At 48.5% G+C, this 25840-nt stretch overlaps 1 protein-coding gene across 3 annotated transcripts in view; it reads left to right on the forward strand.

Moving 5' to 3' along the window:
* The window catches only part of PLXNA4 (plexin A4), a 435216-nt gene that overhangs the window by 89336 nt on the left and 320040 nt on the right, over positions 1-25840 (forward strand). For all 3 annotated transcript variants that reach the window (XR_001362828.1, XM_014542674.1, XM_005857207.2), the window contains exon 3: positions 4675-4857. Coding sequence is in view for 2 of the 3 variants with exons in the window: in XM_014542674.1 (XP_014398160.1) it covers positions 4675-4857 (183 nt within the window). In the remaining variant the exon portion in view is untranslated. The remainder of the gene's footprint in view (positions 1-4674; positions 4858-25840) is intronic.

Here is a 25840-nt window from a genome sequence, read left to right on the forward strand (position 1 = left end):
GGCCTCTCCACATCCTGGTCCAGTGGGTCCTACTCCAGAGTGGGAATGCTTGTCACCTGTCATTCTCTTCTTGGCATGGGCTTCATGACCTCAGCTAGGAAGAGACCTCCGTGGTGAACCAGACCAGTGCTTCTCCAATGTTAGCGTGCAGCAGAATCACTTGGGAGGGTGTTAGGATGCAGATCTCTGAGCCCCACCCCAGTGTTTCTGATCCAGTAGGTCTGAGTGGGGCCCAAGAATTTTCATTTCTAATGAATAGTGCTAAATCTTCTGGATCTTAGACCATTCCTCTGCTCTTCCCTTCAACCTCATTGATCTGATAGATCTGTAGGAAGTTCCACCTTTGCTATTTCATCTTGATAACATTAGCTCCTTTCATCTTGATAACACCTCTCTGAGGTAGATGTGATGAATTTCCCCAGACGCCAACTCGCCAAGGTTGTTTGAATTGTCTATGACAAACAGTAGTAAGTGTGAATGCTCCCATAGCCCTTATGAAATGCCAGACATTGTCCTACATGTACTAAACCATTTACTCCTCACAGCAGTATATACTGGTATTACTATCCCATTCTACCCATGAGAAACTGAGGCACGGAGAGCTTAAATAAGTTGCCCAAGGTCACACAGCATTAAGTGGTAGAACCGGGATTCAAACCTAAGCATTTTGGTTCTAATTCCAAAGTGTTAGCCATTGTGAAAGTCAGGCTTTTATTTAGTCATCTATCCATCCATTTATCCATCCATTCATTTAACACATATGTTTTAACCTACTATGAACTTGCAACTAAGCTAAGGGTACAAAGATACATAAAGCATGGTACCGTCCTTGTGCGCATGGACCCTGGAATCCAGTGGGTCACCAGTCTTAATTTACGACCCATGTATCCCATGAGGATATTTGTGGAAAGCAGATTTGGTATCCTGCTGATTGGGGTAGAGAGGCCCTGGAGGGTGTGGCCCTAAGACTTCAATATCTCTTCACAGGGTTGCCCAAGTAGGTACCACATATATTCCCATGAAACAGACCCTATTTCTTTCCTTTGTAAGAATGAAGTTGCTCTCTAATAAACAGTCATTATAACAGTGGCCACAGCTCACTCATGGGTATTTGTGGTGTGGTGGGAGGAACGGGTGCGTTGTGGGCCTGCAGGCGAGGCTGGGCTCCTGATTATAGCCGAGGTGAGTCCCTTCCTGGCTCCTCTAGCCGCTGCTCTAATCTTGCTGTTAATGGGGCCCAGGGGAGAGCTCAGCCAGGGCTGGGGCAGACACTATCCTCCTGCTTGCCCAGGGTCCTCAGGAATCCATGCCAGCCCTCACCTGTGGAAGCTTTCTCCAATTAGCCTTCCCTTCTAGGGCCCACGTGTCCTGGCCTCTGCTCCCTATACCTTGGCCTCCTTGAGTTTGTGGGCCCATGGGACCCTCTGCCTTCTCCTCCCAGTGCTGTCATTTTCCTGCAGCTGTAGCTCAGACCTGGCGGGTTGTGTCCATGGAGAGCCGTGCTCTAGTCAGGAGGCACACGAGGACCATTTCCAGCTGCCATGAGACCCCTGTTCCAGGCAGGATTTCCATTGAAAAAATTAATGTGAAATACCAGCTTGCATTGATGGCATGCTTTCCTGTTTATCAGGTGCCTTCACACCTGTTATCTCTCCTAGACCTCACAACAGTCCTGTCTTGCAATTTTATAGGCAAGGAAAATGAGAATCAGAGAACAGGAGAGGCCTATGCCAAGCTGGCTAATTGAGAAGCTGCTGAGCTGCTATGGAACCCGAGACCTATGTGCTTTCCACTACTTCAGTTCTAAAACTCCCTCCCCACTGCCACAGCTTTGAGGAAACAGTAAGATCACCTCATGCCACAGCTGAGGGACCTCAGCAGCCATGCAGATCTGGGCTGCGCCTGTCAAAGGCCCCAATCACCTTTTTATTGCCTGGCATAGGGGAGCCTTGGGAGAAAGCCACCATTGTCCTTGGAATGCAATCCCCACATTAGGAGCCCCAGCTGCAGTCTTTAGAACCTGGTGATGACACCGGGAGGTAGGCAATTGGGAGGGGATGACTGTCTGCTATAGGTGAGGAGACTGAGACCTGGCTCCTGGCGGGCCTGGAAGGGAGGTGTTAGGAACTGAAGACGGCAGAGCCCAGGCTGCTAGGCTGACTGGCTGAGCTGTCCTCACTTCCTTCTGATCAAAACATCCCTCTCCCCGCCCCTTGCCGTGCCCGGTGCCACCACAGCAGGCGCTCACATGTCCCTGACTTCCTGCCTCTGAGCAGCCAATGATTCAATGATGCAGGTGCTCAAATGCATACTGTCTCCTTGTAGGTGGTTGTTTATTTATTTGATTGTGTCCTGCCCAGCCAGGGGGAAGAATGGTTTTCAGTAACCAACCACTCAGAAATGCCATCCTGGGCCAGTGAGGTCCATGTTTGTGCCAGGGGTGGTGGGAGACTGGGAAACATGGGCTGCTTTGCTCCCTGACTCGGTTTCCCCCTGTGCAGGGCAACTAGTCATCCAGCCTCATCTATTTAGAAGATGGGTCATGATGGGCAAGGCACATTCGCTGATGCCAGAGGTCTCTGCTGCCCAGTTTAGGGTTGAGAAAGTTGGGGATGAGTCTTCTTCAAGAACAGGAGCACACAAGGCCATGAGGGTTCCTAGCACGCCCTCGGCTGCCCTTGCAATGCCAGGCAGGTTACTGCAATGATCCAACAGGAAGAGGACATTGTCTTCCCTCAACCCAGGTTTTTCTTCCTCTTTTCTGCCCATCCCTTTCACTCTCTACCACTTTCTTGCTCCCCATTTCCTCATTTCAGTGAAGAACCAGAAAGATCAGACTAGACCTTGAAAACTCGCTCCTAACTTTGATTCCTATAATTGTTGTTATTTTTTGGAGTGGGGGTAGGTTGTGTTTGGTCTGGGGTTATTGGACCAGACCATGCAAGAGAGACACAGGTGTTCCGAGGCATGGGGCGGACGCCTGTAATGCACAGAGCCTGCCGGGCCGGCCCAGGCTCACCCTCCCTGGTCTGACTGCCACCCCCCATCCCCCTGCCACCACGAAAAGAAGAAGGGGAGATGGCAGAGAGAGAATTGAGATGCAGCACATTGTCTTCCCCAAGATGGACAATGCCTGTCCCCCTTCTTCTGGGAGGGAGCCGAGGGCCCCGCAGCCCTGAACAGCTCAGAGTTGGCCACGGTCACAGCTCCTGGCAAGAGCCTGCCCGCCAGTTCTCCAGATGCCTCTCCTTTGGCTGGACTGAGGCCTTTAAAAAAGTGACACCTTGTATTTTATTTTATTCCTTTTTCTGAAAAGTCCAAAAACGTTTACAGGCATGTGCTCTATAGGCTTTATGGAAGCTCATCAAAAAGCAGGGGTTGTTTCTTCTATCTTTATAGAGCGGAAAATAAAAGAACAGAATATGGAAAAACTCTTCTAAGACCACACAGTTCTCCCAAGAAAGGGGAAAATCCAGCGTAGGCTCCTAGTGCCCAGGGGAGTCTATGCCAAACCGAAGCTGGTTGGTGGAGCGCTGGGGCCTCCTCACCAGCCGTAGTCAGTCCTCACACTCTCCAGTAAGTCTGATCCCAGCTGGGACCCCTCTTGTGTGGGGACCTGGAGGCCTGGAATAAAACAGGGAGAATGCAGCTGAAACACTGGGAAGGAAACCAGCCTGAAGCCTTTCCTGTTGGTTCCCTGAGTCCTGAAATTGCCCTGAAGTCAGGAGCAAGAGTTGGGTCAGTGTGTGCCATGGAATATCCAGGGAATATTCTCTTTAAGGAATGCTAATAGGTGTTCCTGTCTAACATGGTTTAGGGAATAAAATGTTCGGGAAAGGATTAGAGAATATTAAACATATTTCTTCTTAAAAATACTTCATACCTTTCCTGTAACTAATCATTGTGAATGCCTGACGTGGTGTTAGAATGTACTGTTTCTCAAAATTTTTATGTGCCCAAGGAACCCTTTTGTGATAGAACATCTTGGGGGTTTGGGTTCCACTGAAGATACTTTGGGAAATGCTGGTGTAGGGATGACAAGGCCAGGGCTCTGAAAGAAACAGGGAGTCTGAGATTGGTCAGTGTGAGGCTCTACAGTGGCTTGTTGAGTTCATTCACAAACTTTCCATTCCTCCCATTTCCCCTTTCCTGAACCTACGGTCTGTACATGTCTTTGATGTATTGATGTTCCTAATTCTCCATTCTACACTTGTGAGTCCGTATCTGTGGGGACTCTTTAACAACAGGTGTGTAGAAGTGGAGACCACATCCTCCTGATGCCCGAACCAGCTGTCTGGAGCCCATGCGCATGGGTGCTGGCCCAGTGCTTTCTGATGTGATGGTGGCAAAAGGCAACCTAAGCTACTGAGATGGTGCCTGGAGTGATTGCAGGTGGGGTGGAGAGACTCTAAGAATTTGCGTGTGGGTTTTTTGTTTTGTTTTGTTTTGCCATGGTCCTGAACCCTACTTAGATAACTGTTGACACGTCATCTAGTTTCTCTGGACTGAGTGTTTCATGTAAAAATTAGGGATTTATACCATATCTAAGGATTCGTCTAGCTCTATAGTTCCCTGACTCAATACCTCTGCAAATTGCCCCGATGTTCCTCCCTAATTTTTCTCCTTTTTAATTTTCAGCTCTTAACTATTTATTATTTTTTTATTTTTTCTCAGCTCTTAACTATTGATGATAACTTCTGTGGCCTGGATATGAATGCACCCCTGGGCGTGTCCGAGATGGTCCGTGGCATCCCTGTCTTCACGGAGGACAGGGACCGCATGACTTCTGTCATTGCATATGTCTACAAGAACCACTCCCTGGCCTTCGTGGGCACCAAAAGTGGCAAGCTGAAAAAGGTAGGAACAAGGTGCACTCATTTCAGTTACTGTGAAGACAGTCTGTCCCCGCTGGGCAGATGTTATCTCATGCTTTTTGCCACCTTGGGCCTGGTGGGTGAGCGGTGCAGGTTGGAGTTAGGAGATATGTTGCTGTTGAGGTTATGAATAATCATCTCGTCTCTTCTCTGCCTTTGTACTACGGTTGTTGTGGGAATCAGTCACACTGGGAGAGTATGCATTCACCTCTTCCCACCCCAGCCTCACTAGGCCATCCTAACTGGTGTGTGTGCTCTCTTTAACTTGGGTTTGTGCCTAAGACAAGAGCATAATAGGCCTGGTTGGTTGGGAAGGTGCACAGAGGTAAGGGAGGTGCCTGCTCCTCTTGCTTCCGCCCTTCTGGCTTATACATCTATCTGGAATCCATTCAGGGAAATGGAGGAAAGTGCAGGACCTATTGCAATTGCTATTGGGGCTAAGAGCCAAATTGTGGGGCAAGGAAATGTAGGATGTGTGGTGCACCTTGCAATTGCTTAAGGTGGAGTAGAATGGTGTGATCTGGGGACACGAGCTTTCCTCCTCATTCTTCAGAGACTTGCTGGCTTCAGGAGCACCTGGTGATGGTGGCCCATCAGCAGTGCTGGGGCACCTGTCCATCCAGGACTAGTCCCTCATCCAGCTCTGCTCAGGCTTCTTACCTCAGTGAGTTGGAGCTGGCTCCCTAGGGTGCCCTCCTTGCTTGGACTACAAGGCTTTCTAAGACTGTAGGCAGGAGGTCCTGTTTTGTGTTGGCTGATAATCAGACTTCAGTCTTGTCCCAGGGAAATATTGGTGATGCCATGTGGAGCTCCTGCTGGTCTTATTTTGATTTCCATTGGAATGTGCTGGACATTGTGTGATTCAGACAGATAAAGCCAGCACTAGCTGATCTGAGGGAGCCTTGATCCCTACCTTCTTGTTCCTGTATTTCCAGACATTTTCTCAAGATGGTCAAGGGGAGACGTTCTCTGCACATCTAGAAGGCTGTGCTCACTCTTCCATCCTACTGTGTCGCAGCCCTTTTCAGCAATTATTTCTTTCTTTAAAAGGTACAGCCCTGTGGAACAGGCAGTGGGTCTGGGCTGTGAGAGTGTGGAGGTGAGAGGCGGGGAGCAGGGTGTGCGTGAGCTGGTGGATGAGTGTACAGTAGTTAGTGGGTCATATCTGGAAGGGAAAACAGTGTTGGTGAAACGCTATGTGCGCTGCAAGGAGGATGCAGGCAAAGCACCACGCATCTCACATTGCCTCTCAAGACCTAACACATAGCAAGTGTCAAATTAACAGATAATTTAACCATCGTCTATATAGCTTTAAGAATTATATTTTGTCGTTCCCTGCCTTTCTGCGAAGAGTATATTAAACACAAATGAATGTTTTTTCTTGCTGCATTGGCCTTTCCGTTGTTGATTGCTCATGTATTGAGCTGAATGCCATGGACGCCCAGAGACGATGCTGCAAGGCGTAGGTGTGTTGTCGCTGCACAACTCCTGTGTCCGTTGCAGCCTTCTGGGTTTTCCCTCCACTCTGTGCTGTCACTTGTCACTTCCGCCCGCAGTCAGGAGTCCTGGTCGACTCCAGTGGCTTTCCTCCTCCTCCACCTGCGGCTTCCAGCTTTCAGTGGTCTAGGAAGGCAGATCCCCAAACTTCCTGGAATTGTGTCTACTCAGCCTCTGAATAAACCAAGAAGGTGCATGCTTCAGACCACTGGACTTTGAGGACATTTCCTTTGGCTGCTCCGACGACTGCATTCTGCACCATGACTCAATGAGTTCGGTTTGCTGGAAAAGTGAATTTACAGTTTAAACGGTGAATTCATACATTTGGCCTGCTTTGCCTCTCAATGGCTGAATAAGCGGTATTGAGAATAAAGAAGCAAGGCAATTAGGGGTGCTGCAGCTCTTTTCTCTACTGAGCCCAATCTCAGTGTAATGGAGAAGTAACTTACTCTAAGACACTCAAAGATTCCCATACCCCAAATTTCCTACCAGGTGCCAGAGGATCACTGACTTGCTGGCAAGATCAAGCAGACCCTGTAGAAGGATTATTTTTGCTATTGTCTGAGCAGCTTGGAATATAGTGTCAGTGAAATAAACGTTGAGAGTTCAGTGCACATAACAGAACAGGCAGTTCTATTCCCTTGGGGTGGGGCGGGGGGTGGGGGTGGCGGACATGATTCCTGGCCATGGCTGCATCATAAACCCAGCACAGCCAGCTTGCAGGTGTGTCATGTAGGTCAGAGTGGGGGCTGGGGCTGATGGGGGCTGGCTCTCTCTTGTGGGAGCCTGCATCCTGGTGGGGATGTCAGTGTGGAGCACATCTTCATGACCTTGGGCTGAGGACACCCCCGGAACCTGGGGGAGCAAAGTGCACAGAGACCACCCTCAGGGGGCAGGCTGTGGGAGAGCCTGGCCTTGATGTGTTCCCAGATGTCAGCCAGACCAGCAATGGCAGGCGACACCTGACCAGCAGGCTTTATAAACTGTGGGCTGGCATTTCCCATTTTTTATTTGGGGAGGGGTTTGTGTAAGAACAGTTCCGTTTCAGCCACCTGGGATATTACATTTAATTTCCAGAGCAGTGGTGGGACTGGTGAAGCATAAACATTTGAGAGGTAAGAGCAGAGGTTCATGGGGGGCAGGTGGGGGGTGATGAGCCAGCAGCCCTCCGGGGGAGGCCTGGCCATCAGAACAGCCAGCCTTTCTGCTCCAAGGGCTCAGAGGGGCAGCCACTCTAACAGTTTTGCTGGAGCCCAGCTCCTGCTGCTGCCGACTCAGCAGCCCGCCCACGGGGACAAGGCTGAGTTGGGAAAGGAAGGCTGGCCCGCCGAGTCTGTTGTTTGAAATAATAAAAAGCAAAACTGGCCAGTTTATTTATTTTTCCTAAACAATAGAATTTCCCACCACCCTTGCTCGCTGCGCACCACTCCCCTTTCCTCATAATCGCTCTGCCTTGCTTTTCCCAGAGGTTATCAGGACCACAGTCACCTCTGGGCAGAGGCCCAGCCACGGAAAGCTGTGGGGCTGCGGGATTCTGCAGGAAGGTTTGTGAGCTGCCGAAAGTGAGAAGAATGGAAATCATACTGTAGCTGTGATTACAGAGCTGGCTTCTCTGAGCCCCGTAATAATCTCCTGTGTGTACAAGGGCCTTGCAGAGTTCTTTGCAATATGACAAGGGACTCAAGGTAGGGAGGGTGGGCGAAGGGCACTTGGGGGTTTGCTGAAAGGTAGGGAGTTTGCTGTGGGTTTCCAGGGTTCAGGAGCTAGACTGTAGCTAGCCATGGGCTGTCCTCAAAATTACTGACTTTTTGTGTTGTTTGAAAGCTGTGGGTCCCCATCATTTGCAACCTTGCCTCCAATGACCATAATTTCACTCCTTTAGTGCACACATCACATAAGGCAGGGGGAAAGGAGGTGAGGAGAGTGCCAATTTGGATGTCTTTTATGTTTTCTGATGTGTGTGTGTTACGGCTGGTATTGGCAGCCTTTCCCATGGTGTGTGTTAAAGGCATGTGCTGTTAAGAAACATGGCATATGAATGCTACAGTCATCAGGAGGTGCCTGGGCACTTGGAAATAACCAACAGACTGTTAAAATGCCAATGACAGGTAAAAATCTTAAGGCAAACACCATCCCAATGTGCTTTAGGTTGTCTGGATAAATCTGGAAACCTTTGACCCAAGTTGGGGTGGGTAGGTCAGTGTCGCCTCTGAAGGACAAGATCTCTTTGCTTAAGTATCTCGGCCGGAACCCACCCCTTCCTTTTTCTCTGCTTTTTGCTTTCCTACCACTAAGTGATCATATTTTATGGCTGCTGTTTGGCAGTAAATTACTGCCTGACATTAGTGGGAGAGACTAATGTTCATGGTGAACCAAAGCATCATAAACTTCCACTTGAGGTGTGATTGCTCCTTTCATTTTGTGACTGCATCTTCACGGGGTGTTTTGCAAGGTAAACTGTTCACAGCCAAGGGGCTGAGCACACTGTGGATGTGGATTAAGCAGAAGTTGGGCTGGCCCTGCTATCGGCTTCTGATAGGATATGTACGGTGTGTGTGTGTGTGTGTGTGTGTGTGTGTGTGTGTGTGTGTGTGTGTATGCAAACCACAGCATACCAACCTCTCTTGGTAGAAATTGGGTGTGTGTCAGCATGGAGAGTCCAGAGGAGAGGATAACTAAAAAAAAGCCATTCCTATTGGGAATTGTCTTACAGATTAGTTTAATCGTCCTAATTTATTTTTTCTTGAGGTTGTTTTGAAATTGATTTGCCTGTGTTCCATAGGCCCTAAGCACAGAAGTGGAGTGGGGGAGGGGAGACCCACCTGGGCCTGTGTCATTCTGACCATATGTTCTCAGGAATGGAGTGTGTGTGTGTGTGTGTGTGTGTGTGTGTGTGTGTGATATGCTTGAGTCACAGAGCAATGTTAGATCTGAGATGGGCAACCCCTGCTTTGCAACTTCCTTAATGTATCTGAAACTTTTCCTGAATATTCATCTGGAAATGTGAATGAATTTTAACTGAAAAGAAATTCCTGCCACAGAAAGTGTTCCACATGGCTGGAGGGTCACACAGCCACATGGAGACATAGTGCTGGACTCCAGCTGCCGGGGAGCCTGGGATTAGAGCAGAGGCCAGTGTGCTTGGTGCAGGCTTTGGTCAATTAGCTCTGTTGCTGTGAGTTCTTCCAACCAGAATGCCAGCCGGTCTGGGTGTGGTTCGACACCAAGAAGAAAACAACAGAATATGGGCGACTCAATGTTGGACAGTTTTCACTGTGGGAAAAGACCACAATAGCACTTTTGTTTAGTCATTTTTGCCATGTTGTTTTTGCATTTCCCATCCCTGGTTTTGCAAGTATTAAGCCTGTGTGGACCTTAACCTGTGGATTAAGTGAGGGGGAGGCTGAGGTTGAGGTGCTGGGGACAGAGGGCACCATAGGTGTTCCAGGGGTGCTGTCCTTCTTCCTCTGATCTCGCATCTCAGCAGGGACAGCAATGGCTGTTCTGTCATCATTCCTGCAAGCCTGGGGAGTCCAGGACTGGCCGGCAGAGCAGCCTGATGTCGACCTGCCCACTTCTCATGGTCCTCCTCCGCCTTCTTTTGGTTTCCTCTGCTGGGCTTTAAGCCTTTTTGTGCACGATTACCTGTGGGTAGATGTGGAGAACAGCTAAGCTGGTGCATGTCCTCTTGGGCAGATCTTACATTCTTGGACAATATTAAGCCCTCACTCAGCCATCCTTTTTATGTCAGTGTATCCCCATTGGCACTATTTTTACTCCGATGCTGTTGGGTTACCCACTGTCCCTGCCTGTCTCTTGGAGGGCCAAGTGGTCACTCCGAGCTGACCTGAGCAGGCATGGGAGGTGTCCCTCTCAACGCTGCTGGAAGTGTCGTTGGAGCACAGACTAATTCTCCTCCTGGGCCCTCTTGAAACACACTTTGCGATCCCCAGAAAACATTACTTCAGTCTATTTTCTAAATTATCACTGCGAGCGCACATGATTTAAGGAGATTGTTTTAAATGAGCTTTGTCAAGATTTACTGATACATGTCAGCCACTTTTTTGAATCATGTGTATATCTGTATATATATATATATATATATATATATATATATATATATATATATATATATATATAACACATTTGTGTAGAATGATCTGAATCATAAATTAAAATGCAAAGACATTAACATTGAAGAAAGTGCTTCAGAAACACCCCAGACCATAGAATGCACTCAGTCAGCTGATGCTGAAATGCCAGACACGCCGGAGGAATTTATCCAGTGACACATGCAATTGAAGTAAAATATTGTGCGTTACAAGAACATATCATTAAAATGAAAACTAGCAGCATATCAGGAGTCTGGCCATGTAACCAAGACAACAAAGATGGGAAAGGAGGAAAGACATGATGTACCAGAGGAAGAGGGAGGAGGCAGAGGCCAGAAGAGGAAGTGGCCCCCAGCTGTCAGTGGTCCCCCCACTGCTGGCTCGTTCTGGTCGGATCTGGATCGGAGGAAAACAGAATTGTCGTTGATATCAGCAGAGGCTCTCAGTGAGGACAGGACCAGGGAGGTCTTCATGCCCTGAAATCACAGAGGCTTCCTCTGCAGCCACTTTGATGGGGAAGGCAGTGGCAGCTGGACCGACTCAGAACCGACCAGTTGAAACTCCCATTAGGGGTCTACTTGTTCTCCAGTGACTTCCTGTGGATGTGGCTATGCCACTTGTCTCTTGGGGGTATCATGCTGTTTTTTCTGGTAGCTTTGGCCTCTCATAGAGGCATTCACAGTGACTTCTAAAACACCTCTATCAAGTCTTCCACATTCACTCCATACTTTCTATTGCAGCCCAGGGGACACAGGTATATGAGTTATGGATTGCTGTGTAACAAATTAACCCAAACATGGAGAATGTCATAGATTCTTGGGTCAGGAATCCCGGCATGGCTTAGCTGGGTCCTCTGGCTCTGGCTTGCTCACTGACTACAGTCAAGTTGTCCCTTGGGAATGCAGTCATCTATGGGCTCAAGGCTAGAAGCGGGGAGAATCCACTCCCAATGTCATCCACGAGGCTGTTGGTGAACCTCAGGCCCTCACGGAGACATTAGTTCCTTGCCACATGGGTCTCCCCATGACAGCCACTCACACAACACAGCAGCAGAGAGAGGCAATGAGAGAGGGCGTGCAAGAGGAAAGCCACAGTCTTTTTGAAACCTGACTTCAGAAGTGACACCCCGTCACTTTTGCTCTATTCTATTTGTTAGGACACAGCAAGTGGGCCAGCCCACACTTGGAGGGAAGGGCTTCCATTAGGTTGTGAGGACCAGGAGGCATGGGTCTTGAAGGTCATAGTAGAGGCTGCCCGCTACATGAGGGCTTTGTTTATGGGCCGTCGAGGGCACCTGAGCCAATGCTCTGAAACGTCAAGTTGACTTCAGTGGTGTGGGAAGGGGCACAGCCTTCTCAGGGACAAAAGTGGCCCAACACTGAATCCTGTCCTCCAGGTCCCTGAGGTTGTGACTGTGCAGGCGGATCAGAGAACCCAGAGGATAGATAGGAAGGTGTGCCTTCCCCACAGGGCCTGCAGGTGAGGAACTCTCCTCAGCAGGAGGCCCACGAGCACTGAACAGCAGGTGCTCTGTTCGTCTTAGGGAAAGGCTGGCTTATGACTTGTTTGAAGTCAATGACTGATGAGAGCTCTGCATGACCATGGGGAATCCATGCCCCTGACTTTGGCCTCTGTTGGGAACCACCTTGCTCTTTAGGAAGGGGTCCTTTTCCTGGGAAGTGGAGATGGCAGGAGAGAGAAGATGGGAAGGAAACTCTGTGCTTTCAGCACCTGAGAGGGAGCAGGCACTGTTCTAGGTGTTTTATGTGTGCTCCGTACATTGATTATCTCATGTAATCCTCTCATTGCCTCTCAGGGTATATACTGCCACCTCCATTTTACACACAAGGAAAGGGATTGAGTAACTCACCAGAGGTCACAGGATTTGATCTAAGGTCTGCCCTTTGACTCACTTATATAATAATTTCAGGGACTCTGCTGGAGGCTTTGCTTTCGGGCTGTGGGTAAATCTTAGCTCCATAGCCGTGCGAGGACGTGGTCACCTGGCTCCTGTTCCTGTAGCTCTGCAGGTAGATGGCCCAGCCACACTGAGAACACAGGTTCTCCAGCTCAGCCTTCCGCCATGGGCTTGTAGATTTTGAATCTTCCAGGGCCCTGGCTAAATAATCATAGGGAAGAGGGTCCCACCGACGTGGCAGTTCTTGCATCACCAACCTCCCTCCACGGGAGGGTGGGAGGTTTTCTGGGAAACAGACAAGCTGTGCTTTTCTACTCACCACTGACCTGCCTCCTGGGACACACGCGGAGTGTTTCTTTGCCTTTGAGGTTCTCACTAGAATACTCTCTCCCATCTGTGTGTAGTGGTTCCTGATTATTTTTCCTGTTGCAGGTCATCCAGGGTCCCTGTCTTTACTCATTTGGAAAATGGCTGCTTCTACTTAGGCATAACCCATAACTACTTTGCAAGCCCGCTGGAGCAGGGACCTGATGGCACCATCTCCTTATGAGCCCTGGGTCTTTTTTAGCCTCTATCCCCACCAGACTACCTAAACTTCTTCTTTTTCCTAAACACCTATCTCCTTACCCAAGCTTCTTGGCTGTGCTCTCAGTCCTGTACCTACTCTCTCCACATTTACCCGCTCAGCTCTTGCCTTTTACTTCCTGCCATTATGTAGCATTGTATTCTTAATTTATGATAACCCAATCATAAACATCATCTTGGCCAATTTACCCAGGATGGTTGTAAGTCCGGAGGCAGCTCTGGCTCCACAATTTCTTTATAGATTTAATGACTTAAGGGACAGTGTGATCATGAAGATTGGCTTGAAAAACACTGATTTTTAACCCTCAAACTCCTTTTGTAGGCTACCAGTTTTTAAACCCACATGTCTTAAACTCCCATCATGTTGATAACACAGGAGTCATTGAGTATCCATAACCGTGCAAAATGATATGAATTTTTTATGACTGCAGCGATTTTGAGGGCCTTGGGAATCTTAGATCGCTCATAAGGAGTTGCCCTATAGGAAATATGCTAGAAGGGGCCTTTTAATCCTTTCCAAGCTCTTCACCTTCTATTATCAGATAGATAAGACCTGCACATACACATGAATGACTGTGTGCCCCTCCCACACATGCATGCACACTCATACACACTCATACACATACGTACGCACCTCACCCCCACGCACACCCTTGCTCGCACACTTGGGAGCCAGGCGCTTCTCTGTGCACTCGAGCCTGGAGTTGGTGCCTCCTATGCTCTGCCCTCTTGGACTGAGCCTCCCTGCTTCTTGTTCTCTCTGGGAAATTAGCAGCACACCATCTAATCAGTTTACCTCTGACTCACCCACTTTGGCTTCCAGATGATGACAGAGTAGAGCTATTTAGCTGTCAAATGCTCTGACTATTGCCCAGATGGACAGCGCCTCAAACACCAGAGCGGTGCCTTTCTCCTCTGTGTGGGGGTAATGAGTCTCCCAGTTGCTTTTTAAAGTGCTTCTTGCATCTGCCTTTAATTTTAATGCCTCTTGCCTGCTGACCTTGCTTCCCAGCAGCCTGCCTAAGTGTGATTCCCATAATTAGCTTAGTGATAATTTAATCTCTCTGCTTTGCATTTGTTTTGATGGACTTGGGTCTGGGGACAGGGGGAAAGGGACCTTTGCACCTTCCTTGGCCTTTGTTTTTGACTGGACTCTCTGTCCAGGGCAGGAGCAGACGGGAGTAGATGGGTTGGGTGAGGGGATATAGGGAGAGAGAGGCCCATGGCATCATGGGTAGACTCTGGATAGGGAGCTGAAATAAACTCTCTCTTTATTCCCTTTCTTAAAGGGGGTTCCCTTTCTTTGACCCCATTTCTCCCCCAAAGTAGGAAGGCACGTGAGTGTGGGTGCACACAGCACTTTAAGATGCTTAGGAGAGGAGCAGCTTGAAAGTGGGAAAACAAGATACTTCCTCAGTGGTCATGGCAACCATTCTCTTAAGCGAGAGGAAGGTGAGGAGCAAGGGGAGCCATTGAATGCCACCCTGCTGCTTCCCTCCTCCACACCCAGGCACCCCTGCAGTCTTCCAAGCCAATTGTCTGCCCAGGTCCTTATCCGGGGTGCCTGTGTCTCTAAACTGTTAAAAACCACACCTGCATTTACATGAAGAGTTAGTTGGAACCAACAGCCAGGAAATCTTGACTTTGTTGCTGGCTGCACCTCTGATTTTGGACAAGTTGTTTACTCACACATATTTCACCTTTTCAGCAATAAACATATGAATGCATGCTCACTTCATCTCTCTTATGAAAGGGCTTCGCATCTGTGGAGCATTCCTTGGTTTCCTAGGAGGAAAAACACTAATAGAAATTAAGAAGATGGGGAGGATCATGTGACTTTCTGTGCTCAGTAAACACATAAGAATTGCCTTCAGACTCCATGGATGTAAACAGCCACATGACCCCAGACGGGGAGCGTGGAAGGCCTCCAGAGGTGGGGGTCTCCAGGGGAAACCTTGGCTGCTCCAAATAGACATACTAACCAGTCCTTGTGGGGTTTAACCGTGTGCATGTGTGCGTGCATACACGCCCAAGATCTCTCTGGAAGAACTTCAGGAAGCCCAGCGAGATCCTTGGCTACTCACTGAGCTCCCACCACATGTGAGATGCTGAGGAGAATGAGCTGGGTGCCGAAGGGGGCACAGGCAGGGCGCACTCAGCTCTGAAAAGCTGGGGCTCTCTCTGCCACCTTCTGCAGCCTGGAAACAAGGTCTTTGATTTATGAGCTAACATTTAATTAAAAGAACAGCAGAAAAAAATCTCATTTTGCTTCTACAGGATAAATGGTTCACAATGTGAACTCATGTGTTTCTTTTCCAAACCCCCGTGAGCTGCACGAGTGTGTGCGTGTGTGACGGGACATTGGCCCAGTGCTCTGGGTCCCACTCCTCGAAGGACTCTCTGCTCCCATGGCTGATCCAGCCTCTCTCCCCGCATCCTGCTGTGCAGCCCTAACACCTGTGTCTTGGTGTTGGTTCTTGCCTGTATTGCAATTCCTTTTTGCCGGTTTTCCTAACATCTTTACTTAGAGAGATCCTCTCAGTTCTGCTCTAAGTGGCTTTTGTAGAACTTTTCTTTCTTCAACCCAAAGTGGTCACCCTCAATTCCCAGTACATTTTGATTTATTTCTCTGACTGCCCCTCATTCCACCCTTGGGCACTTCCCAGGGTGGACGGGACCAGACTTCAGCCCTTGTTCTCAGGAGTTGATCTTCTCTAATGTGACAGCATCTGACGGCGCTGACCCCTCTGCTGGGATGTGAGCGTGGCCTTTCTTATGTGACAACACTTATGCGCCATCACTGTCCGTCACCTTCACCAGTGTGGTATGGACCTCTCTTTCCTGCAGGTTCTACTTTCTAGAAGTACCGATGCTTATTTGGTATGTGGAAAAGTATTTCTTCCTATTTGAGAGGCCTCGAGTCCATTTTCTTAGCATTTTTAAACCTTCCTTTGTCAGGCAGGTTCGAGCTACAAAAGCAGGAGCCAGGGGTTCTCATCCCAGCCAAGGACCCGCTCACCACTGCCCTCCTGTGATTTCTAAGCACCATTGTAGGAGCCACTGTGACCTATTTGCTCCAAAGCATAAAGAATCTGACCATGAGAAACCACAGGGGACATGACCAGCAAAAGCCTCCAGCTAAACAAGCCAGCAAACCAACTGCAGGGCCTCAGAGAGGGGGCTTGAGCCAGTGGCAGGAATGTGGGTTTGCACTTGGTGACACATTCTCAACCTTCTCTGCCGGTGACTCACTTCAAGGGACAAGTGAAAATCACCCCCACCCCCTTTGCAGGGCTTCAGGCTTATTGGAAGTAAACAACAGTGAGCTGCGCCCTCCCCCACCTTCCGCCTGCTGACACATTTAGAAATACTGTCATGTCATGTCCTGGCATAAGCAGGAGGGGTTCGAGGGGACATGAGCACCATGACCCGATTAGAATGTTGGTTCCTGTTTGCGGTGCATTTCAAACTGAGCCTGTTGGAGTCTGTAGACTTGCCTTCAGATGCCTGCTCACCATACCTGGGGGCTCGGGGACCCAGGAGAGCTGGTGGCAACACCCAAGGTCCCATCAGCCTGGCCGTCACCTGCACCTGGTGAGCTGACAGGAGGACCCCTGTGCCTCCACCTACATTATGGGACCAGCAGTGACGTCCACTTTCCACCTTGTCAAAATGATGTTGCCCAGAGCGCTCTGAGGCCCTGGGGCTGTTCTGCAAGATGAGATCATCAGTACTAAATTTGTCTTTGCTGACAGCCCACAATTGGGTTCCAGGGCCCCTGGCAGGCTTGGGAGGTAGTCGGCTGGGAGCGAGTCCCGAATGTGCCTGGCTCCTGCCACCACTGCTATCTGTCGAGAGGGTCTTCTATCTCCTCTGATAGTTCTCACCTGTCTCCTTTCAGCTTCCCAGGTTCCCTGCTCTAAAGATTTGCTTTTGTCCCCACTTCTTCAACTTGATCCTGGTGGCTTAAAGGGCCAGCACAAAAACCAGGTTAGAGTGTGTGCCCACACTGGGTGAGAAATGTCACCCGCTTCCTTGTTAGTTTTCATGTGTGGACAGTTGTCTTGCATCGAAAGCACTGATGGGAGTGGTTTTGCAAGCCCACCTCTGGTGACATGATCAAAGTTGGGGACCAGAGCCTGAAAGAGCCCCTGCCTTCGTCACACTCCCATGATCTGTGGTCTGTTATTCTGACAAACCTGGAACTCGAAGGGTCCCAGGAACTGGAAACAGACTTGGGGGTCCCGTGAATGAACCAGGGCCATTTGAAACTGGAGGAGAGGACAGGCTGCTGCTGTCTTGGCAGGGGGCTGGGCCAGGTGCTGCAGAGAAGCAACAGGTGAGGCGACGAGAAGACTCATCCAGGAGCACCTGCGGAGAAGTCAGCCCTGGAGGGAGGCAGGGAGGGGGCAACAGACACCCCATCAGGGTCAGCTGTGTATTGGTTTTCTATTGCTGCTATAGCAGATCACTGTAAACTTAGCAACAGCACAAATGTATTGTCTGATAGTTCTGTGGTTCAGATACCCACACGGGTCTCACTGGGTTAAAAATCAAGGCCCAGCAGGGTTCCATCTCCTGCAGGTTCTAGGGGAGAGTCTGTTTCCTTGCCTTTTCTAGCTTCCAGGGGCTGCCCACATTCCTGGGTCATGGCTCCTTTCTCCATTTTCAAAGCCAGCAACCTTGCTTCTCTCTGACCCTTCCTCTGTAGTCTGCTCACCTGCTAACCACAGCTAGGGAAGGGCTTCCACTTCTAAAGACTCCTGTGATGAGGTTGGGTTCACCTGCCTACTCATAGGCAAACGCTGGCTCTCTGCAAAGGTGGAAATCACTGCTCAATCAGTCAGGGCTCCATCAGGAGGGGATGGGAGGATGGAAGATGAGAAAAAGTGAGCAGCTACTAGGTGCTGGGCCCTTTGCTACCATAAAACACTTTATTTATTTATTTATTGTCTGTGTGCATTTTAGAGCTCAATTTGGCATCCCTACCAAATATCCAGCTTTGTGTAGAGTGAGGCTGGGGCATAAGGGGAGTTTGAGGCTCCAGAGAAGAAACACTTGGTAATAACATCTTAGGTCGCCTCCACCCCCATCCCCACCCCCACCCCCACCTCCACTGGACACTTCTAAGCCCCGAGGTCGGAAAGTGGAGCGGCCTGGGCTTTCCATGGGGCTTTTCCCACCCCCACCCCACTGGACACTTCTAAGCCTTGCCTGGCCTGTGTTCTGAGCCTCAGAGAGAGTGGGCCTTTCTTCTCACTGCCTGGAGAAATCCCTGAACGTGCCCACAGGCGTCGGTGCTCACAGGATTGATCTCAACCGGGCTTGTGAAAAGGAACAGCTGATGTGTTATGTAATTCCTTTTTCTCTTCAAACGTGTGTGCAACAGTGTGAGCATAACTGGAGTGTGGGGGAGGGGTTGTTCCTGGAAAAGCTGAGAGGACCTGTTTGCCATGTTGGATGACTTATTCTAAAACAGTCCTCTGCCTTTCTCCTCATCTCGCCTGCTTCTCCCTCCTGCAGGGAGAGGGAGAGAAGTCCCGGGTGGCAGCGTGGAGAGGGACACTGGGAGCTTTGTTCCGGCTTTGGAGAGCCTCTTCCATTTCTCACCCGAAGGCCAGGACTTCCCCGTCTGACCTCTGACACTTCGATTGTTGAGATGAGAATTTTTTTCCCTTCAGAGTCACTGGGATTGAGTGTGCAAACCAGTAACACTGTTGGGAAAAATTATTTGTGTAAGATATGTGTGGTGTACATGAATAAACATTAATTTACAAAGTGATAAATGGGGACAGTTTTTAAATACTCTTCTAAATCTGAATTACAAGTTTTTGACAACATCGGATGTGTGTCTTGTAGAGCATTATAGTTTGAATATAAAGTTTTTCTGTCTTTATCATAATTACTTCAAATTTATCTTATACCCATTTGTTACCAGACCAGAGTTTTCTGCTGCTTTTTTCAGAGAATTAAGAACTAGGAGGGGATATTCCAGCTCGGTCACCCCAGGATAGCTGGGGGAGCACTGCCCGGATACCTGGGAATCAGCCAGTGAGCCGGCTGCAGTCTGGGTGTGTGAGTGTGTGGATGAGCATGTGAGAGCCTCGTGTAATTACCTCTGATGGCGTTAGAGGGACAGGTGTTTCATTAATTTTGAGGGATTTGGCACGTTTTCACTACGCCATGGTGGGATGCTGGCATTCCAAAGTGCGCTAGCAAGGATCCCACTGGCAAGAAGCTGTATTTCTCAGCGGCGCTGTCATCCAGGGCTGGCGCATTTCCCCACTGGACACCACTTCCTGAATGACGAGATCATTGAGAGTATTAGAGACCCCAACTATGCACTCCCATGCCACCTGTGGGGACGCTCTCTCAGGCCACCCTGGGAAGAGACGGAAAGTATGAGTCCCTGGTTCACTGCTTTTTCATTTTGGGATTTTGGACAATTTCCTTGCCACCCCTCTGCCCCCTCTAAGAGTTAATTTCCCCACTGTCTATTGAAGACCAGAAAATGTGAAGCAAACTTGTCCTTGGGGAGAGCAGACCATGAGTGGACCAGTTTGTCGAGCCTAGGACCAGTGAGCCAAGTTGGCCGAAGCTGCAGGAACAAGGCCAAGGTCTTTCCCCTGTCCCTTGCAGAGGGACAGCAAGCCACGATGGCTGGTGGCCTGAGGCAGAACCCTGAGCTCTTGCCTAATGGGTCACCTCGGCCACAGAAGTGTGTGACGGGTTCAGCCCAGGAAAAATAATGCAAGCCCATGGCCTCCCCATTGCAGGCCAATGAGCCTCACAGCTCTTTTGGCCCCAAGACCAGCCATTCTGCAAAGTTGTGGGGATAGCCCCTGTGAGGGGGCTGGGAGCTCCTTCTCTTGTTTGGTTACTTGAGGAATCAGGAGACAAGTGGGCAGGCAGGAAAATCAGGGCCCATGGGATTCCAACCCCCTTCTCCACCAGTAACTTCTCAGCCTGTCTTGCAGCTTTTGCATGTGTGAAACAAGAAGTGGGTGGTTTTACCTGACAGGGCTGTTTGGGGAGTTGCTGACGATGATGATGGCCAGCGAAGGGGTAGTGACAGTGCAAGTTTCTCCAAGAGGCTGACACACGTTCCAGACAGGTGACGTCCCCCACAGGAGCCTCCTGCTAACGGCTCAGAAAGCCAAGAATTCGTGAACAGGAGACTGCCTCCATGGTCATACTTATTTAGACTTTTTGATAACTGGTTTGACAGTTTCACTGTAATCTATGAAAAGAGCACAAAGGGAGATCATAGACAATGTTTACAAAATTTAAAAAGGAGGAAAATGGAGGGATCAGGGAAAGAAAAGATGGAAGAGATGGAAGTGGGAGTGACACCTGGAGAAGCTTGCTGTTGGATGCCGATCGCATCTTCCTGGCACCTTGGGTGCCTCACTTCCTCGCCCCAGGCTCCTCAGCCAGTGGGGCTGACCCCAGTGGGGCTCACATGCTTGCTAAGTGTGGGCACTGATCTGGGTGATGTGCATCTATTCATTCAGTCAGTCCTTAGAACTGCCCTACGAAGTAGACATGCTTGCAATTGCCAAGGAAACTGGAGGAAACCGAGGCTGAGAGAGGTTAACTAGGTGATCCAGGATGGCCTGATGAAGGCCATGGAGGCAGGATCCCACTGTAGAGTCTGGCTCCCAAGCCCCTGCTTGTCTCAGGCTGAGCAGAGTGTGGCCATTGCAATGCCTGTGGGAGGCCTGCAGCCTCCCAGAAAGGTCAGGTGTTACCCTCTTCTTCCTTGTCCCTTGGGGTGACGTAGGCTCTCTCTCTTGCATTCTCCTGGCCCTAAGATCTTGGGTAGCCGTGCAGTGATAGATGACTCTGCCCTGCCTATCTGGTTGCTGGCTTCAAGCTTCTCCGTGTCCCCGGGAGAGAAGCTGGGCCAAGCTGTTCCTTACTCACTGACCTCCTGGGGTTTCCCAGGTTGAGACCAGGTCCCCTGGCCCATGTGAGCAACTGCTTTTGCCCATGTGCTCTCTACACTCTTTGAAGAGGATGCTCTTTAGTTTTAAACTGGCAGCTCTGCTTCTTGAACCTTCTCTTTTTCCAAAAGTGTGCATCTCAGAGTAAGCAGATGGCTTATGGGTGCTCTTCCAGCCCCCTCTCCTCCCCTCTTGGTGTTTCTGCTTTCTTTCCTTCCCCCAAACCTTCTGCCCATGTCCCTCCCAAATCTGTGATCGCACTTTGCTCATTTGGGCTCAGGCAGCCTGAGCTGACACGCCTGGTCCCAGGGCCCTAGTCCCATGGCCATGAGAGAGGAGGAAGGGCTTTTTTCAGTGAATGGGACAATTCCTTGTCCACAGGTGCAGCAGCCACACACCTGGAGAAATTTCAGGTGGTGCTACTATTGGTCTACATTTTCCTTTAAGAACACATTGTCATTATCTGGGTGGGCAAAGAGGCTCAGAGGTGACTTCGCTTCAGTCTGGGGACCAAATCCTCTTCTTTCAGACTTTAGGTATGATTCTGACAAGCCTCTGATTTTGAAGCATTTTAGACAGAGAAATTTTTATTTAAATAAAATCTTACATGGAAGTCTAACAAAACTGATAAAACTCAGGTCAGGCTGAAGTGGATGGATGGGTAGGGGAGGTGAAGAGGGAAGTGTTTTCAGAGCTTCCCTCTCTGTCCTCCAATGATCCCCAAGACTCCTAGACACCCCAGGGAGCCCCACAGAGCTCAACTGGAAGCTCCCAGCCAACACAATTGTCCTGTAGGGGGTCTAGACTGAATCATGCGTGTCCTGTGTTGTTAGGGTGAGGTCTGGGGAGTGGGGGCAAGCATGTGTGTAAGAGAAGGCAAAGAGAGGGGGCCTCCTGCTGTTCACCATTACACCTCCCACTAGCTGTCACCTGGCCCCGGGACTGCACCCGGCCCTGAGTGATGGTCCTTAGAGGGAAGCCAGCCTCAGGAAATCCTTTGAGTGTGACTGGGCATCCTCTCTCTTTACCAAATATCTCAGAGTTTATGAAGCAAGCGGCTTCTGGCCAGGCCACCTTTGTCTTTAGGACAAGATACTTTAATTTGAGATAGGTACTGGCCCCTGGCGTATACTGAGCATGTGGAGTAGAACACCTGTGCTACCAGCGCATCTTCAACTTGCTGAGAAGGTGCGGCTGACTCGTGGCTATTTTCCTTTCGGTAATCAATAACGGTTGTGTTGGCAAATGTCACCTGCATCATCACTGCCACCAGATACTTAGGGACCTCCTCTCACATTTGAATTGCACATCACGATTTGCGAAGTCCTTGCATGTATTACTGCACTTGAATGGCACACCTACCCGTGAAGTAGGTGCTGAGAATAGATTCTCCCTTTACAGATGAGGAATCAGCACAGAGAGGTTACCTGACTCCAGCAAGGACACACAGCTGGTTAGTGGCAGCAGGGAACCCCACAATCAAATCTCTGCTCCGAGTCCAATGCCACCTTCACTCTTCCAGGTGCCTTCTGGCGACACAGCTGGCAGCTCAGGTGAAAGAGGAGCAGGTTGAGAAAGGCCCTTAATTCTAGCGGGTTCTCTGCAGGCCCTCCGAAATCTCCCCTAATATTCCGGCTTGCCTCGCTCTCCCTCCTAGTGAGCTGGAGCCGGGCTCTTCCAGCGCATATCCCATTGTTATTTTTTGCAGCTCAGCACCACGTGTATGGCTATTTTTATCCTGTACTAGAAACTATCAAGTGGGGGAGAAATGTTAATTGGTATTATTACAGCAAACTGTGTCCTAGTAACATTGCAATTCAGAGGTAAGCGCTCCCCTCCCTACCCCTACCTTTTAGGGAGAGACAGGGATTTATTCATCTGGCTGACAGCCAGCACAGGTCTCTTTGGCTGGTGCTGGGCCTGTGGGGAGAAGCATCCAGGACTCTGACATACACGGGACAGGCCGCTGGCCTCCACTCTGTGGTTGGTTTCTCCGGGAAGGATGTGGGGGTGGGTGGAGTTGTGATGCATTTGGTTCTGTTTCAGCCACTGAAACTAGATTGGAGGGATAGTGTGTCTGCCCAGGAAGCTCTCGTGGGGCGTGGCTTGCGGGGCCTTTGTGAGAGAATCTGGGGCATTTGTATTCACCGTCCAGCTGAAAGTAAGAGATAGCGGCCGCACAGTTGTGTCCTCCTAAGCCAGAGCGAAGAATGAACAGATTAGAAAATAATAGCAATGGAGTCAGACAAGTTTTGCCAAACTTCCAGAAAAAAGAAAAGAAAGGGGATTCAACAAACAGGCTGTTCAAACCCTGACAGCTTTTCTTCCCTGCTGTGTGACCTCGGCGGGCTTCTCCTCCTCTCTGGCCTCAGTTGCTTCGTCTGTAAAATGGGATGGGTAGTGTCGACCTCTCTGGGCTGTTGTGAGGATTAAAGCCCATGGCCCAGAGCACGTGGTGAGGACTCCATAAAGGAAAGCTGTTATGGTGAATTTTTCTCTCAGGTGTCCTGAGAATCCTGAGGGCTAAGAGGATGCAGGAAGCAGGGCAAGATGGGAAATCCAGGTTCCCGCTGACTGCTTGAACCCAGCCCAAGGCACATAATATCTTCTACATCCTCCCTGCCCCCTTCTCTACAGTGGGAAGGATAATCAGGTTGATTTCATGGCACCCTACGATTCTCATTTTTTTATAATGCTTTTTAAAAAATGGTTTTATATATTATAGAAAATATAGAAAAGAATAAACAAGAAAATAAAAATCACCTTCAGAAAATTGTTATTGAAACATGAGTGCATTCCTGTGTCCTTTTTTCTATAAACATGTACTTTAAATATATACAAAGTTGAATTAATGTAACATACATATTATATATATTTTGTATCATGCTTTCCCCCCACTTTTCATTGTGTACCTTTCTCCATGTGATGAAATAGCAAATGTGATTTTTAATGCCAGCCTAGTATTTCATAATGTAGTCCTTAGGCCCTTACTCTTCTCCTTTATCCTGAAGCTTTGGGTTCTCTTTTTAATGAATTTAGTTTCTGCTCCCACCTCCCGCCCCCTCCCCTTTTTTAAGCTCCTGTTAATTTTTGCTCCACAAACAGGGTTTCTCTTCTTTTCCTCCCTCTGGTGATGCAGAAAGTATTAATCTATTTTAACGTAATAGTGGTTACCCTAAAATTTTTGGAAGCATGTTTAAACCCATAAATGTTGAAGTTAAGAATTAAACAGTATGGTTTTATGTCCTTCCCCTTGCCCCATTTTCCAGTATTTGTTAATATGACCCAGGACTTAGTATTTTTACATAATGATAATTTCAAAACTCATTTATTCCTTTCACACTTTGTTTTTGACATCTCTACCGTTTTATAATTGAAATTATACTCAGTAACAGCTCATCATTGCTCACGGATCTGTCACATTGCAATTCCTCACCTGTGGGTTCTTAATTCTGATCTGTCTCTTGGTAGATCAGCATTCATCTTTCAGACAATTTCCTTTTCATGGAGGGAATGCTGGTAATGTAATTTTTAAGCCCTGGAATGTCTGAGAGTGTCATTCTGTTGACCTCACATGTAAATGACAACCTGGTTGAGTATTTTTCTTCTCTCCAAGTTGTTGAAATTACTCCATTTTCTCTGAGCAATGAATATAGGAGAGAGGCCTGAGGCTGATTGGATTCTGATTCCTTTGTGGGTTATCTTTTCCCTTTGGCTGTCTGGAGGTTTATAGAACTTTCTCTAGATATCAAAGAGGTTTATCAGGATGTGTATACGTGCTCATTTCATTTCTTGGGCATTGCATGTAAATATGCGTTTTCAATCTGCAGCCTCAGAAAAGGCTTATTATTATGATCGTCATGTTTCTGTCTGTGCCGTTCTCTCCTTGGAGGATTCCTTGTATGCGCGTGTTGGAGCCCCGGTTTTGTTGTCCAGGTCTCATATGTTTTTTCTCATTACCATCCAAGTTCTGGGGAAGCTTTTGAAGTGTATCTTTACTTCTTCTTTTCTTTTTTTCAATTACAGTTTACATTTAATACTGGTTTGTTTCCGTTTCAGGTTAGACAATTGTGTACTTTAGAACAGTGGTTCTCAACCTTCCTAATGCCTCGACCCTTTAATACAGTTCCTCATGTTGTGGTGACCCCCAACCATAAAATTATTTTCGTTGCTACTTCATAACTGTAATTTTGCGACTGTTATGAATCGTAATGTAAATATCTGATATACAGGATGTATTTTCATTGTTACAAATTGAACATAATTAAAGCATAGTGATTAATCACAAAAACAATATGTAATTATATATGTGTTTTCCGATGGTCTTAGGCGACCCCTGTGAAAGGGTCCTTCGACCCCCAAAGGGGTCGCGACCCACAGGTTGAGAACCCCTGCTTTAGAAAGTGATTTTTTTTTTTACAGTATGCTTTCTGCCACTTACTACTTTCAGTAAGTTTTTAATTTGCCATTCATTAGACTTTCCTCACTCCAGGTCCTCTTTCTCGATCAGATGGAGAGGACTCACTATGGCCAAAGTCTGGATCTGGTTCCATCCTTTATCGTCAACTGCTGTGGGAAGCCCAGTAGAGTAGTTGCTGAAGAGAGCCTGTGGTCCTCAAAGCCATTATTATTTACTCTCTGCTCTTTTAAAGTGAACGTTTGCTGATCCTTGTTCAAGATACTATTCACTTTGATTTTTAGACAAAAGTCCTCTTAATCTCACTGAAAAACAAATAGGAAATTTCCGCAAACATTTCGTTTCTCTTTATTTCTTTATAGTAAACCTATCTCATAGGGAGATATGTCTTGTGAGTCCTCATTGTTATTGTTTTATTTGGGGGCCTTTAATATCCTTTCTGCTATTTTTTCTGTGTGTTCAGCCTTACAAATGTGTTATATGGGGAGGTA

This window comes from Myotis brandtii, unplaced genomic scaffold, assembly GCF_000412655.1.
Source record: "Myotis brandtii unplaced genomic scaffold, ASM41265v1 scaffold1084, whole genome shotgun sequence".
In the NCBI taxonomy this organism is placed as follows: Eukaryota; Metazoa; Chordata; class Mammalia; order Chiroptera; family Vespertilionidae; genus Myotis; species Myotis brandtii.